At 40.7% G+C, this 14,584-nt stretch overlaps 11 protein-coding genes across 11 annotated transcripts; 5 read left to right on the top strand and 6 right to left on the bottom strand.

The window, feature by feature from the left end:
• Window positions 1-24: 24 nt before the first annotated feature.
• OGAPHI_006406 (uncharacterized protein) lies at window positions 25-1,245 on the bottom strand (the record flags this gene model as incomplete). Its single annotated transcript, XM_046207690.1, has 1 exon — window positions 25-1,245. One exon carries the CDS (start codon window positions 1,243-1,245, stop codon window positions 25-27), a length of 1,221 nt encoding a protein of 406 aa, XP_046058671.1.
• A 229-nt stretch (window positions 1,246-1,474) lies between these two features.
• OGAPHI_006405 (uncharacterized protein) lies at window positions 1,475-2,551 on the bottom strand (the record flags this gene model as incomplete). The annotated part of the gene is made up of 1 exon (XM_046207689.1): window positions 1,475-2,551. The coding sequence occupies one exon, from the start codon at window positions 2,549-2,551 to the stop codon at window positions 1,475-1,477; it is 1,077 nt and encodes a 358-aa protein (XP_046058670.1).
• Window positions 2,552-3,319: 768 nt separating this feature from the next.
• Window positions 3,320-4,330, top strand: OGAPHI_006404 (uncharacterized protein; the record flags this gene model as incomplete). The annotated part of the gene is made up of 1 exon (XM_046207688.1): window positions 3,320-4,330. One exon carries the CDS (start codon window positions 3,320-3,322, stop codon window positions 4,328-4,330), a length of 1,011 nt encoding a protein of 336 aa, XP_046058669.1.
• Window positions 4,331-4,343: 13 nt separating this feature from the next.
• On the bottom strand, window positions 4,344-5,300 carry OGAPHI_006403 (uncharacterized protein; the record flags this gene model as incomplete). The annotated part of the gene is made up of 1 exon (XM_046207687.1): window positions 4,344-5,300. One exon carries the CDS (start codon window positions 5,298-5,300, stop codon window positions 4,344-4,346), a length of 957 nt encoding a protein of 318 aa, XP_046058668.1.
• A 133-nt stretch (window positions 5,301-5,433) lies between these two features.
• On the bottom strand, window positions 5,434-6,837 carry OGAPHI_006402 (uncharacterized protein; the record flags this gene model as incomplete). Its single annotated transcript, XM_046207686.1, has 1 exon — window positions 5,434-6,837. The coding sequence occupies one exon, from the start codon at window positions 6,835-6,837 to the stop codon at window positions 5,434-5,436; it is 1,404 nt and encodes a 467-aa protein (XP_046058667.1).
• Window positions 6,838-7,017: 180 nt separating this feature from the next.
• Window positions 7,018-8,052, bottom strand: OGAPHI_006401 (uncharacterized protein; the record flags this gene model as incomplete). The annotated part of the gene is made up of 1 exon (XM_046207685.1): window positions 7,018-8,052. The coding sequence occupies one exon, from the start codon at window positions 8,050-8,052 to the stop codon at window positions 7,018-7,020; it is 1,035 nt and encodes a 344-aa protein (XP_046058666.1).
• Window positions 8,053-8,567: 515 nt separating this feature from the next.
• On the top strand, window positions 8,568-10,145 carry OGAPHI_006400 (uncharacterized protein; the record flags this gene model as incomplete). Its single annotated transcript, XM_046207684.1, has 1 exon — window positions 8,568-10,145. The coding sequence occupies one exon, from the start codon at window positions 8,568-8,570 to the stop codon at window positions 10,143-10,145; it is 1,578 nt and encodes a 525-aa protein (XP_046058665.1).
• Window positions 10,146-10,330: 185 nt separating this feature from the next.
• Window positions 10,331-11,194, top strand: OGAPHI_006399 (uncharacterized protein; the record flags this gene model as incomplete). Its single annotated transcript, XM_046207683.1, has 1 exon — window positions 10,331-11,194. The coding sequence occupies one exon, from the start codon at window positions 10,331-10,333 to the stop codon at window positions 11,192-11,194; it is 864 nt and encodes a 287-aa protein (XP_046058664.1).
• A 206-nt stretch (window positions 11,195-11,400) lies between these two features.
• OGAPHI_006397 (uncharacterized protein) lies at window positions 11,401-12,816 on the top strand (the record flags this gene model as incomplete). The annotated part of the gene is made up of 1 exon (XM_046207679.1): window positions 11,401-12,816. The coding sequence occupies one exon, from the start codon at window positions 11,401-11,403 to the stop codon at window positions 12,814-12,816; it is 1,416 nt and encodes a 471-aa protein (XP_046058662.1).
• Window positions 11,850-12,408, bottom strand: OGAPHI_006398 (uncharacterized protein; the record flags this gene model as incomplete). The annotated part of the gene is made up of 2 exons (XM_046207682.1): window positions 11,850-12,065; window positions 12,145-12,408. The coding sequence occupies 2 exons, from the start codon at window positions 12,406-12,408 to the stop codon at window positions 11,850-11,852; spliced, it is 480 nt and encodes a 159-aa protein (XP_046058663.1).
• Window positions 12,817-13,019: 203 nt separating the features above from the next.
• On the top strand, window positions 13,020-14,347 carry OGAPHI_006396 (uncharacterized protein; the record flags this gene model as incomplete). The annotated part of the gene is made up of 2 exons (XM_046207678.1): window positions 13,020-13,095; window positions 13,164-14,347. The coding sequence occupies 2 exons, from the start codon at window positions 13,020-13,022 to the stop codon at window positions 14,345-14,347; spliced, it is 1,260 nt and encodes a 419-aa protein (XP_046058661.1).
• Window positions 14,348-14,584: the final 237 nt, after the last annotated feature.

Raw genomic sequence — 14,584 nt, 5'->3', positions numbered from 1 at the left:
AGTGACAAAAGATATTTACTATGTTCAAGATTGTGACTTTATCGTTGAAATAAGGTCAGCAGCACGATCTTCTACTTCCTTGGCTGCTACCTTATCTATCACATCGTCCAGTCTCTCGCCGTTAAGGCAACCTTCCAAATCGTACAATGTCAAACCGCACCTATGGTCTGTGAGTCGATTCTGAGGAAAGTTATATGTTCGGATTTTATCGCTCCTGTCGACAGAAGACACTTGACCGGTTCTTTGCTCTCTTTCTTTCGCCAATTTTTCGTTTAATTCTAGTTCTGCAAGTCTGGATCTCAGAATAATCATAGCTTTCTCCCTGTTTCTTAACTGAGAACGCTCATCTTGTATGCTCACGGTTATTCCAGTGGGAACATGAGTTATACGAACTGCAGATTCAGTAGTATTGACATGTTGTCCCCCTGAACCACTCGCACGCATGACATCGATTTTCAGTTCTCCCGGTTTAAACTTACGAACCTCAGGATCAGCATTGTTGTTTTCAATTTGAGGTAAGACCACCACTGCCGCAGCAGACGTGTGAACACGCCCTTTGTTTTCTGTTTCGGGTATCCTCTGGACGCGGTGAACTCCTGCTTCGTGTCTCATTCTCCCATATGACCCAGGCTGTTTAATTAATAGTGTAGCCTCCACCAATCCTCTACCTGACGAGTGTTCTGTTTTCGATTCTATGTTCGACGCCCATCCCCGTAATTGGCAATATTTGATGTACATTTCTAAAAGGTCTTCGGTAAATATGTTTGCCTCGTGTCCTCCTGCACCAGGACGTAATTCAATTAAACATGGCCTATCAGAGTAAGGGATCGGGGGAAGTAATTTGACTTTGAGATTTTCGGCAGTTTTTTCCAACTCAGCTTCAACGCCTTTGATTTCCAATTCGGCTTCTGAGATGAGAGATGGATCTTGATCCTTCTCAGTCAGGATCTCTTGAAGTTCGGAAATCTCCTTCACTAACTTCTCAATTTGATCATAAAGATCGACTGAATGAGTGAGGCTATTGAAATGCTTGGAATCATTTGGATTAAGAACTTCCCCATTAAGCATCTTATTTTCGAACTCCCGCAACTCATCTCTCAGTGACTTGGCTTTTTGGAGCAATAAAGGATGTAATGGAACAACGAATTCGAACTTATTTGTGGAGTAGAAAGCTCTAGCAGACAGATGAGAAAGTCTAAATCTATGGACTGCTCCTCCCCAAACACTGAAAGCAATCCTTTTCATTGAGTCGATTCTAGATCAAAAGCTTACAGTTCCTTCACAAACAGAGATTTCCTGAAAAAATACTCTGATTAAATATTTTTGAAGTCTGAAAAATTATAGATCAAGTAATTAAGTAACTAGGTAAAACGGATCTTGACGAGGTTTTCGTCCAAAAATGCTAAATGTTCAGTATCCAGCGAGAATCATATATATTGATGTTGTCATCCAATGACTTTCAAATGCAGAAGAATCACAAGATGTTCTTTTTCTTCATGTGATTGATAAACCACCATAACTGGGTGACCGTACTGACGACGAGAACTATAACTGTAAATATAGCGCAGATTGAAAAATTGCTCAAAATAGCCTCGTTTGTGTTCCTGAGTTTGCTTTCATCCGTTAGGAGTTGTCTCATCTGTGCAGTTAGTTGATCAATATCATTCTCAATTCTCAACAGCTCAGATTTAACGCTGCCAAGGTTCTTAGAGTTCTCCTCGTACGTTTTCAAAATTTCAGGGACACCAAACTTTATTGTCAGATAAGCATCAATGTTTTTTGGACTTGATCTCCATGACTGATCAATATTGATATTTTCAAAGCACAAATCAAAATATTCTGATTTGTAATCATCCTTGTGGTTGTACAATGGAAAGTCGACGACCATTTGAACATTCTGCTCTTGTAAATTGGTTTTTCGTCTAAGTGTGTTCCCATGTCTATCGATCACATTGATATTAAGTTGTTGTCTTCTTAATTCTATGGGTTTGTTGATTTCCATATCTAGTGAAATCAAAATGTTGGACATATCAAAGTACATCTCTTTCTCAGCCAGTTGTTCCACTTGGATATGATCTTTCAGGTGGTACCGTAAACACGTATTACTCGTGATATAGTCAGTCACTCTATTCTCAAACTGTTCGGTTAACAGTTGCCGTTCTTTTCGACTCAGTTTACTCGCCGAGTGAAGCCGGCTTTGATAGTCATTCACTGACTGAACGAGATCTATAGCGTTGCCAGCACTAGGGGGGACGGTAATCCCGAAGCGAAGCGCACCAACGGGATTAATGAGTGTAAGAACAATCAGGATGTTTATAAAGACTGTCGCACGGAAAAAGCCTAAAACTGAGACCTTTCTGAAACCAATATTTTTGTGTGTCGCCCCCCAAATCCTGTCTTTTCGTGTCCAGTTCTTGAATATTTGATGCAAATAGGTCAAAATTTGATGTTCCAAACTTAATACACTAATAACAGAAGATATTATAAACACAGATTTGGAGGAAGCATGTGTAGATGTCTTTATGAATGCCATTGGTGGCATTCTTGTCATTTGATTAGGTATTTCGAATTCTAGAATAAGCTTTAATGTTGAGGTATTGAGATTGAGCAGAAATTTGTTTGTTTAATAATCACTCGAAAATATTCAATATTTTGAAAAAGGATAAACAATCAAAACTTACTGAATTTAGAAACTGAGGTAGCGTTCCTCCGACAAAGATCCGTCATTAAAAGAATATGAATTAGCTTTGGTTTTTGTACCATATACTGCTTTATGATGAATATCTCATTTGACTTGGTTTATAGCTCGACTCAAAAGAACCCACAGTAAACATATATATATTACTTTCGACACCTGATCAGTACTATTTCTTACTCTCAATTGCTTGCAGCTGCTAAATTGGATCATGTAAACTCAGGTGGCATTACTTTCAACAAATTCCGAGATAGTTTAGTGGTTAGAATTCTCGCTTGTCACGCGGGAGACCCGGGTTCAATTCCCGGTCTCGGAGATTTTTTTGGTTTTATTGTATCTGATATTCAAGAATTGGGATTTACATTGAAACGTACCGAAATTCGACACCACAACATGTAAGTTTGTCATGACATTTGCATGCAAAGATTTAATACATTTTTGCTTAACGGCTTGGGCGAGCATCTCAGGGGCTGGTTCTGAGCAATACTCCATAAACACCAGATTCAATTGTATGTGTGCGCTCCCTTAAATTTTCTTCAAACAAAGCTTCACAAATGATTTGAAATTTAATTTATGAACCCGCATAATTAATTTTAAGCAAAAGCTTTTTTTTTTCCATCACTTATGGCACTCTTCAGGGTTTTGGGAGGCATATACCTGAGTTCAGTTGAGCCATTTGAGACGAATGAAGATATTTATGCTCAAGATGGAATTCGCGGAATTTTGTCTGTACAAAAACAGCCTATACCTGAACTTTACCGAACAGATCCATATATTCATCATCAAATACCTATAGACGACGACGACATAACTAATATAATCCAACATTTTCATACGGCTAACTCATTTATATGTTCTGTTATATTCAATGATTCAGAGATTACGCCATTAGCTGCAAAGTCCACGAAGCATCAATCGCATATTCTCATACACTGTAATGCTGGCTGTTCTAGATCAGTGACAATACTTGCAGGATTCTTGATGAAATATTACCAGATGACTTTGAATGTGGCTCTATACGCAATTAAGCGGATCAAGCCAGATATCAATCCCAGTGATAATTTTCTAAATCAATTGAGATTCTTCGCCTCTGTTGACTGTGAGGATAATTTAAGTGAGTTGATCAAGATTTCAAGCTACAAACAGCTTGTAATGGAATTAGGTCACCACAATTTTGCCGCTTTGGTGACGGACGATTATTTTTATAAGGATGTGAGGGAAAACCAAGATGCAGGAAGTGTACTACGGTGCAAAAGGTGCAGATGTTTACTTGCCAATTCATCTTCTTTCGTGCCTCACGAGCCTCCCTTTGAGAAAAATGATAAGCAAGCGTATTTCATCAAGAATGCGTATAAATCACATAGAATTAGGGACATACAGCGAGGTGCAAACGAATGTACTCACTATTTTGTGGAACCCTTGAAATGGATGCAACCTGAGCTGTCCCTGAGTGAACTAGAGGGAAAATTTTCTTGCCCAAGATGCAAAGCAAAAGTGGGAGCTTACTCTTGGAAGGGATCGCGATGCAGCTGTGGAAAGTGGATGGTTCCAGCAATCCACTTGCAGAAGGCTAAGGTGGACGAGTTTAAAGTGAAGAGTGTAATACTCGACAATGCAAGGGCCATCCCTAATTGATACCATTATGATCTCACTCAAGGGTCATTTCGTAGTCAGATGACTCATCAATCACATCGTTTACATTTCTCAACTCCGAGGATCTCAAACACGGACTATCTTGAAGTCTTAAATTACTGTGCGAGGGATAATATGGCGTCTGTGGTGAAGTATCTCCAGTTGCGGTATGCTCTCCAATATCACCCACAGAAATACCTCTTATCATGGTTGAGGCCGATGTTTGTGTGGTGAGAGTAGCAGAAGTCAAAGGACCTGAATTAGCTAGCACTTCATCTTGATTGGCAGCCGGTAGTGAGGACGTCGGCTGTTGTGTTCCATGTGGATCAAGTAAGATGCTGTGATCGTTTTGGTATTCTTCAGAAGCCATAAACTCTTCGGCACTGCTCATTGGATTATTTAGTTGTTCGTCTAAATCATCATCTTCGTTTGCTGTGAAATCTAGCCCGTTTATATCATTATCAGGGATCTGCACATCTAAGTCCAACTCGTGATCGTTGTGAAGGTGCAAAGAGTGGGTCAACTCTTCGACGCTGTTTCCAACAGCATTGTCTCCATCTTCTTCGTCATCAAAATCTCCCATTGCATCCCCACCTTCAAAATTGATGGGATCATCAGCAGTCTCCTGCTCATCAAGCATTTGCCTCATACATTTATCTACCCCTATTGGTTTGAGATAGTTGTATCCGAATTTTCCAAGTCTATTCAAATACTGTAAGTCATTCGTTAGATTGGCCCTTAAATACTCTAATGTAGAGTTATTTGCTTGATCTGAGGGCGAACTGAGAAAACTTGAATTATGATTAGGAGTTGTTATCGTGCCTGGATATGCTGGAGAGTAAGATGAAAGAGGAGGAAATTGCGTGGTTACAAGTTCAGAACTTGATCCTTGTGCATTGGTGGAATGCTTTATATTGGATTGAGATACCCAAACGTGATGTGCATCTCGTGGGAGAAGATTTGGTAAGTACATCGTAGTTCTTGATACCAATTAATGTGAGCGATAAAGTACAAAGCGCTCAAATTAAACAGTTATTAATATGTTTATGTTTTTTAGGTGTAAAATTATTTACAAGATGTTTCCTCACGATCTAGTTCCACATAAATTAGGCAGTCAAAGACCGGTCATCTGAATGGAAAGATCTATCCCACTGACCCTTTTTGTGTAACATGGCCAGCACAAGGACAACTGGAAGTTGCCAGATGGAGCTCCAGAACGTCTTTTTTGCATATTGGTTCGCCAAAGCTATGGCCTCATTACTTGGGCCACCTGCGGCTATAACCTTGCTGGAATGGTTAATTCTTTGCTGCCACCAGAACTTGAATGACATATAAGCCATCCAACCATTCAAAATACTCGAGTCAAACATGAAAAATGGATCGGTAACATTGTAGTAGCAAAGACCATAGCAAATTGGGAACATGAACAGGGAATATCTAAGTGCGACTCTGGCATTGAGTTTGGGATTTTCAAACGCTGTCATCACATATCCTGCACGCTTGTATTCATCGCGAATATTATGGCTCAAGGAGTTGAAATGTGGAAATTGCCAGGCATACAGGAGCAGAGCTAGACACCAAGCGCCTGGGTCACTCAAGCTAGAGCATGCGGCCCATCCCATCAGAGGAGGAATCGCACCAACAACGGCACCAACCCAGGTATTGAGAATTGATACACGCTTCAATGAGGTATAAATCCACGAGTAGAGGACGATGTTCAGCAGGCCGAGAATAGCAACTGTTGGATTCACACCGTAGTAAAGTATGCCACAACCTAACAAACCAGTAACTGAAGCAAATGCATACGCCTCTCTAGGGGTAACAGCACCACGTACAACAGGTCGAGCTTGCGTTCTTATCATCATTTTATCAAAGCCCGGCTCTCGGCCCATATTTATAGCATTAGCACTTCCCGAAGAAAGAAGTGTACCAATGGTCAAATATATGAACTCGGCGATATTAGTCGAGTGAGGAGCAAGAGCATAGGAGCAAATCGATGATAACATGATCAAAAATGTCAGATTTGGTTTGGTAAGTGCAAGATATGGGGCACATAGTTGCTTCAAGGTAAGCTTTTGGCCCTCGAATGCACGCTGAAGTACAGATGATTCAAATCTCCCCCCAGAAGACATCTTCGATTTCACTCCGAACGGTAAGTTCTGTCCATTAGTCTGTGGGTGGCATGCGAGCGTGCTTTTTGCAACCGATTTAAGCACATTTTTTGTATCTTCATCAACCAAAGCGATTTTCGATTTTGATGGATGCGCGAACGTTATATGCTTGTAATTTGGATCGAACTGTACATTTAGTTTGGAGCTCTTTTGGAGGTTCTCGTTTTGTTCAAAATCTGTTGTGACGTTACTTAGATGCTGATTTGAATAATAATAAAAGTGCCTGACTGATATGTGCCCAAAAAGAGCATTTGTTCTACGTGAACGTAGAAAAACATGAGTCAGTCTGCTACCAGGACCCTTGGAAGTCGGTACACCTGGAATGTGTAGGTTCCACATACCACGGAACTAAAATAGCGATCAAAACTGAGCCAATGCTGATAGCGTATTTTGAATGAATCGACTTTTTTTTTCAAGGTAAGTTCATCGCAGGGTAACTTGGACAGTTAAAAATCAAGATCTGTTCATACAGAATAGCCGAATGATAGTCGCCTATGTAATATATCTTACGTACTTGCTCTATGAATTCTCCGTCTCCACACCTTCCATTTCGTCGTCTTTCTTTTCTTTGATATCTTCGTCGGTGATAGACTTCAAGCTTTCGTTCGATTTTTTGTTTTGAATCTTATTTTCGATTAAATCGTTAAAAGCGATAATTGACCTCACCAAACTGCTGACGTATAAAATCATGAGCTCATCGTTAGTTTTCACGTTGAAGGCCGCGCTGAGACGTTTATTTTGGGACTCCTCCGATGATCCTTCCACTAAATCAGCAGAAAAAGCACCAAGATTTGGCAGTAAATTGAAGATATCCTGGAGCTTGCCAAGGATAACATGGTTGACTGGCAACTCACCGGTAGTAATCCTATTCAGATAGTTCACAATCGTGCTTAGTCGGTCTTTAAGGGAGATCAGAGATTTAAAATTGTTCGTCAGCCGAACGGACAAATTCCCACATGCTTGATCTCTTATATCTCTCAACAAATGTTCGACTCCAATCTCTTCAGCCTCCTCGGCTAATATGGTAGATGGTAGATGAACAAATGTTTTCTCGCTCGACGAACCATCTTCTTTGATTTCCTCAATTGAAACGTAAGAATCCGTCGGGATATCGATTTTATCTGTAGAATTCACATCAACGATCAAAAGTAGAGGGGACGGAGTGAATTTCTTGAAAATCTCATTAATCTTCAAGTCACTGCTCTTCAATTTGGGACCTGAATGATACCAGCCAATCAGTTTCTCTTTCGCACTGATTTTCTTGAACATGTCGAGCATATTTTCAATGAAATTGTGATCAAGAAACCAAATATCGGGACTGTTGACGTCCTCCTCAAAAGGAATCGCAAAAGAATTGGTGACTTTAATGGAACCCTTCTGAGTATTATCACCGAGAATTACTCCAACAACTCTTTTTGATGCTTGCGAAGAGCTTGCGGATGTGGATTTCATCACACGTTCATAATGGTCCACAACAGATAGAAGCACAAGAGGTGCCACACTGACATTAGTGGACAGTAAATTGGTTGAACCCGATGAGGAAACAGGAGACATTGAATTATACAAAGATCTTAATTTGTGTGTTTCCAGTTTTTGGTGGCAAACCACGATATTGTCACATCCCTGCACAAGTGGCTCGTGATTTATATCACGTGCCCCAGATATATTATTAGATCTAACTCTGGTTTGATTGATTGACACTAGGTAACCGACTGGCCGGAGGTTTGGAAAAGCAGCTTCACGAGTCACTCGGTAGAGGAGGTAGGGAATCACGGCGCTTATTAAATTTAATATTTTCTCAAAAGAGAGACGATGTAATTGTTTTTGAGTCTATCTGAGAATAAATCCGACTCAAGTTCATATTCACGACTCTATTTCAAGGTCTTATGTGCACCGGAAAGTCGTTTTCACCAGACTCAACCTAACTAGAACGAGGTTTGAGGTTACCTTAAAGTTTATCAAACAGGATATACTCCTCGCACCTGATAATATCGAGTGTTAGCACATGCGATTGGGTTTCAACAATTAAAAACATTTTTAGATCGCGTGACTGTCTGAATTTAAGATCAATGTTCCTCAATTCCCGAACCAGTATTCAGGCTTGCACGAGCTTGAATAAGCCGCTAACACGTGCTTCAACCAATGCATCTATCAACCAGCAAAGGGCGTACTATTACGCTTTTCCCAAAATACCGCGTCCAAAGAGAAACATTTTGTATTACAAGGCTACCTCGATATCAATTGTTGCTTCTTTTAAACAGCCTTTAATCAAGTCTATTGGCAATCGATATGGGTTGCCGGTAAGGAAGAACTTCATTGCGAGCACTAAAAAGCTATTTGGTAAAAGGCAGTATGGTACGAAGGCTGTTTCATCCAAAAAATCAAGACGTGTTCCCTTTCGCTCGTGGTTCACCTTGACTACTATATCAGTCATCTTTTTTGGAGTGGTAGCCAGGTATTCATTTGATGAAGATGTAGGGGAAGGCGGAGACGAAGATAAAAAGGCACACGATATTGGTTCATGGCCTTTGTACATATATTCTCGATTACCTTTGAATTCGCTATCTCGACTCTGGGGCCAAGTGAACAACATCGAACTACCCATTTGGATGAGGGAGCCAGGGTTCAGGTTTTATTCAGCATTATTTGGAGTGAATCTGGAGGAGATGCAAGATCCCGATTTTAAGCATTATAAAAATCTGGGCGAATTTTTCTCCAGGTCAATCAAACCAGAGGCGAGACCCATTGACAATACCGCTTTGCTCTGCTCGCCATGCGATGGAAAGGTTTTGAAATTTGGTGCCGTGGGAGATGACGGCGGGATCGAGCAAGTCAAAGGTATCACATATAAAGTTGGTTCCCTATTGGGAACCAGAAATTCTCCTCGGTTGGCAGCTCCTCAGCATGAAATCCAATTAGATAAGAGTGCAAGAGAGTCAGAATTTATAGATTTACATGGAGGTGAAAAAACTCTCAATTACCAACACGAAGGAGATCAGTCGCTGTCTCACCCCTCAACTTCTGATATACTGACAGTTACCAAGTCGCTTTTAGGGCCATCCAGTCACAAACATGGTAGTGAATTATATTATGCAGTGATATATCTCGCTCCAGGTGATTATCATCGTTTCCATTCGCCGGTCGAATGGGTTGCAACCCTAAGAAGACATTTTGTGGGCGAGTTGTATTCAGTTGCACCATATTTTCAAAGAACACTCCAAAATCTTTTCATTTTGAATGAGCGTGTGGCAGTCCTTGGGTACTGGAAGTATGGCTTTTTTAGTATGACTCCTGTTGGGGCAACTAATGTCGGCTCGATCAAATTGAACTTTGATACTCATCTTGCAACTAACGAAGCATATGAGCACGAGCTCTATTCTAAGAGTGAACTAAGAGAAGCCATCAGAGAAAAGGACAGCGTACAGGAAAAAAAGAAGCCCAAGAAGAACACCTGCTACGAAGCGACCTACGCAAAAGCGTCTTCATTACTTCATGGGATACCTCTGTTTAGAGGGGAAGAAATGGGGACTTTCAAGCTTGGATCTACAATCGTCCTGGTCTTTGAAGCACCCTCAGACTTTAGATTTACCTTGAAAGAAAACCAAACCGTGAGAATGGGTCAGTGCATCGGGAAGTTAGAGGAATGAAGGGGTTTATTGTGGTGAGTACTATATTCGAGGTCGACAGCCATCTTAAATTTTCCATAAAAGCTGGCTGTGTAAGTACGGGTTTCGATTTGAATTTAGACGATGAATCCGAAAAATTCAGTAGACCAAGAAAAAAAAAATAAGAGTACTTACGACGGAATATCTTCAGATCATTAATTTCAGTCATGTTTGCTTCGCTTGCTCCTTGGAACTCCGAATTTTCAAGTGCTGTAGCGGCGGAACTTGAGAGTGAACCATTCGTAACATTTTCTTTGGCTAATGTGGATCGAAACGGATTGCCACATACTAGAACTTGTGTTTACAGAGGCTTCTTATTTGATGACGCAAAAACCAACATTTTACTATTCACTTGTGATAAGAGATCTTCCAAGTATAAGGACCTGATAGCGAATGCCAATTTCGAAGCATGCTTCTATTTTCATAAGCTTCACAAGCAATTCAGGTTCAGTGGAGCTGCAAGAGTGATCACAGACGATCAATACCCGATTATAAGTTTCAACAAAGCCAAGTTGGCTATGAAACTTCAAGAACAAAACGTCAATCAAGAAAATGGAAATAAAGAAGATGGCCTCGTTGTGGAACAAGAGCCTGATTTCTACTCAAGTAGGATAGATGAAGTTGGTGCCACTGAACCTATCACATACCGAGTTTTATCCCCCTCTCAATCCCAGGCTATGAACTACAGTTCGACCTCTCTTGCCGATCTCAATAAACCAACTATTCCTCCCACGGAAGCCGAATGGAAAGCCGAAAGACAAAGGTGTTGGAATGCGCTTTCGCGAAGTTTGAAGAGGTCCTTCAAAAGGCCCGCACCCGGAACTCAGGTTACCGAAGAAAAATACAAACTCCTTGATTCAATTAATAGAGGTGTCGATGGTACTTCATCGGGTCAGGAGAACTTCGTGGTCGTCTGCTTGTTCGTGAAAGCAGTGGATCTAGTTGAACTCACCGGAGGTGTGGACAGACGGTATCTGTATAAGAAGAGTTACGATATAGACGCATGGAAAGAGTACGAGGTGTGTCCCTGAGCATACGGGTTTGTCGCATAACCCGATTCAATTCATTTTTCGAACGGATAAAGTTTATTCTGCATCTATTATTCGAAGCTTTAGCGGTAACCAGACCGCATAAAGTTTCCTAATTATTTTTTGCCGCTTAGAATCTCGGGTCGCATAGAGATTTGTATATAAAGCTGATTTTAGATTCCCGGATCATTACTTTAGAATTATTCGCAATGTCCTACACAGAACAACATTTTCCACAAGAACCTACTGGCCCAAAAGTGGTCACCGATTCTATTCCGGGTCCAAAAGGCAAGAAAGGAATTCAGTCTCTTGGCGAAGTGTTTGATGCTAGATGCGTGTACTTCCTTGCAGACTACCAAAAGTCGTACGGTAATTACATTGTCGATGCTGACGGAAACACTCTGCTCGATTGTTACGCTCAAATCGCTTCTATTCCTTTGGGATATAACAACCCTGAATTGATAAAAGTTGCAAAGTCTGACGAAATGGTCTCTGCCATTGTCAACAGAGCTGCTCTGGGTAACTTTACGGGTGTTGAGTATGAGAAGGTTCAAAGAAGTCTGTTGAAGTACGCTCCTAAGGGCCAAAAATATGTTTGGAACGGGCTTTCCGGTGCTGATGCTAACGAGCTTGCTTTCAAGGCTGTGTTCTTCAACTATCAATCCAAAAAGAGAGGTTTTGATAAGCAATTCAGCTCCGAAGAAGAAGCTTCCTGTATGGAAAACCAGGCTCCAGGTAATCCAGAACTCGCTGTTCTTTCATTCGCAAGGGCTTTCCACGGAAGACTGTTTGCATCCGGCTCTGTCACAAGATCCAAACCAATCCACAAGATGGATATGCCATCATTCAAATGGCCAAAAGCTGAATTCCCATCCTACAAGTATCCAGAAGTCGACAACAAAGAGTATAATGCAAAGGAAGACGAGAGATGTCTGGCTATTGTTGAGAACTACTTCAAGACTTGGCACTGCCCTATAGCCTGTGTTATCGTCGAGCCTATACAGTCCGAGGGAGGTGATAACCATGCTTCTGCCACGTTCTTCCAGGGTCTCAGAGACATTACCTTGAAGTATGGCGCTAAATTGATCATTGATGAAGTCCAAACTGGTTGTGGCGGTACCGGAATAATGTGGGAGCATGAAAGATACAACATCACTCCACCTCCAGATCTTGTTACCTTCTCTAAGAAGATGCAGTCTGCCGGTTACTTTTTCCATGACAAAGAATTGATTCCAAACCAGCCATACAGACAATTCAACACTTGGTGCGGAGACGAGAAATTGATAATGCTCGCCGCTGCCATTTGTAAGGAAATCCAAGAAAAAGATCTGTTGACCTCTATTTCAAAGACGGGTGAATTCTTGTTTGGAAAGCTTGAAGAATTACAAAAGGAATACCCAGTTTATCTGCAGAACTTGAGAGGAAAAGGCAAAGCTTGTTTTGTTGCATTTGACATGCCTTCGCCAGAGAAGAGAACCGAATTTTTGAACAAGATGCGTATTTCTGGTATTAACATTGGTGCTTGTGCTGAAGTCGGTGTCAGATTAAGACCTACTTTAGTTTTCGAAAAGAAGCATGCCCAGATTTTCATCGATGTGCTCAGCAAAGTTCTCGCAACCTTGTAAGAGATATATATAGTTTACATTTATTTATATTGTGGGCTGTGTATCCCGTCAAAAAAGGGGACATTTTTTCTTGTTCAAGCGCCACTTATAAGTATCTTGTATCTTGTCATTTTTCAGTTGATTCTCTGAAATAAAACACTAGCATCATGAGAGAGTATACATTATCAGACATAATTGTCTTTTCAGTGATTGCATTTGTCTACATGTTTTCTAACTACTCAATTGGCCAAAACATCAGTTTTTGGGTTGACAATTGGGGATTTTGTGAGTTGATCCATGGTTTGCCTCCTTTACTAATCTTTCAGTTTCTAATTTGATCACGGAGATATTTGTCTATGGTTTTGTAGAGCCATTGAACAATAAGAACAAGGTTCATCGACAAGGAACCCTACATCAATTTGTCCTGCTACGATTACTCAAACAATTAGTTCCAGAGGTGACGAACGAGGCAGCACCAGGATATTCGTTTGCAGCAAATGCAGTTTGGAAAAGGTTCTACGACTATAGGTCAATATTTCAAGCATGGAATGGTATTGAGCTAAGCACTTACGAAGAATTAAAGAAAGACGACGTAAAAGGTGTTTTGATCAAGAAAGCTGAATGTTCGGACAAAACCGTTTTGGAGCCAGATCTAGCAATATACTACATCCCAAATCTTGCAATTCTGGCAAATAGCCCTCATTTTTACACGGAGTATCTAACTACATTGCACTCCTTGCTTCTTCTCCAGGGGTTTAAAAATCCAGTGATTTTGATTGCACAAATGAAGTCCCCCTCAAAGGCCGAGTTTCCTGATCAGCTGCTTACTTTACTACACGGCTGGAAATATATTACTGACTCATACCCAAAGGCAAAATGTTTTATAGCAGGAGACTCCGCTGGTGCAAGTTTAGCATTAAGTTTTTTGATCTTCAGATCTGCTCCAGATAGCTCAATTTTCACGAAGCCTGAAGAAGAATCAGACGAGAATCTAGAGCAGAAAAATGCCACAATCAGCTCAATAACTGAAAATCATATACCACCGCCTTTTGGAGCTATCATCATATCACCTATTTTGAAGTTTCGTGGTGTCACAGAAAGGCCTTCAGAGGATCAATGTCCAGATTTTTTGACCTCGAGCTTCATTAACAGGATTTCTCAGAACTACATTCCTCCCAACTTGCCAGATCTGGAGGCTCTTCATAGCCCAGGTTTCTGTAACAATTCGAATAAATGGGAGCAGTCGTTTCCTGAAAAGGGAATCATTCTAACGTGGGGAGCAGAGGAACTTCTCAACAACGAAATTGAAGAGTTCGGAAATATTCTTGCAATGGCTGGTGCTACAAAAAGATGGAAAGTGAAAAGTGCAGTGCATTCTTGGCCCTTTGTATCCTTTCTGACGGAGGATGCTCAGGATGAAAAAGAGGATAGCTGTTTTATCTTTGCTGGAATCATCTCTCGAATGGCTTTGTGGCACTCAGCATACTACTTGGATCCCAACTCGTCCAAAGAGCCAATGAATTTGCTTACAATTGATGATGATCATCTGTGATATGCCAGAAAACAACATAGCTACCCCCTGTGATTAAAATGTACACTCAAGTTTTAGTCAAAAGGTAATATATGGTTGATAAAGCAGATCAGTTTAATCTATCCCAAATGTGTGGTTATTATTTATATATCTGTGCGGCTCAAGAAAATTTTTCTTTGAACCGAATTTTTTCACCTTTAAAAAGTAATTCAGAATTAGAGTCTTCTGCTCAGGTAGTTAAATTGTTGGCATAAATCA

The sequence above is a fragment of the Ogataea philodendri genome, assembly GCF_020536065.1.
Source record: "Ogataea philodendri strain CBS6075 chromosome Unknown scaffold14, whole genome shotgun sequence".
NCBI lineage: Eukaryota > Fungi > Ascomycota > Pichiomycetes > Pichiales > Pichiaceae > Ogataea > Ogataea philodendri.
Note: the sequence above shows the minus strand (reverse complement) of the source record. Positions and strands in the feature narration are given on the sequence as shown.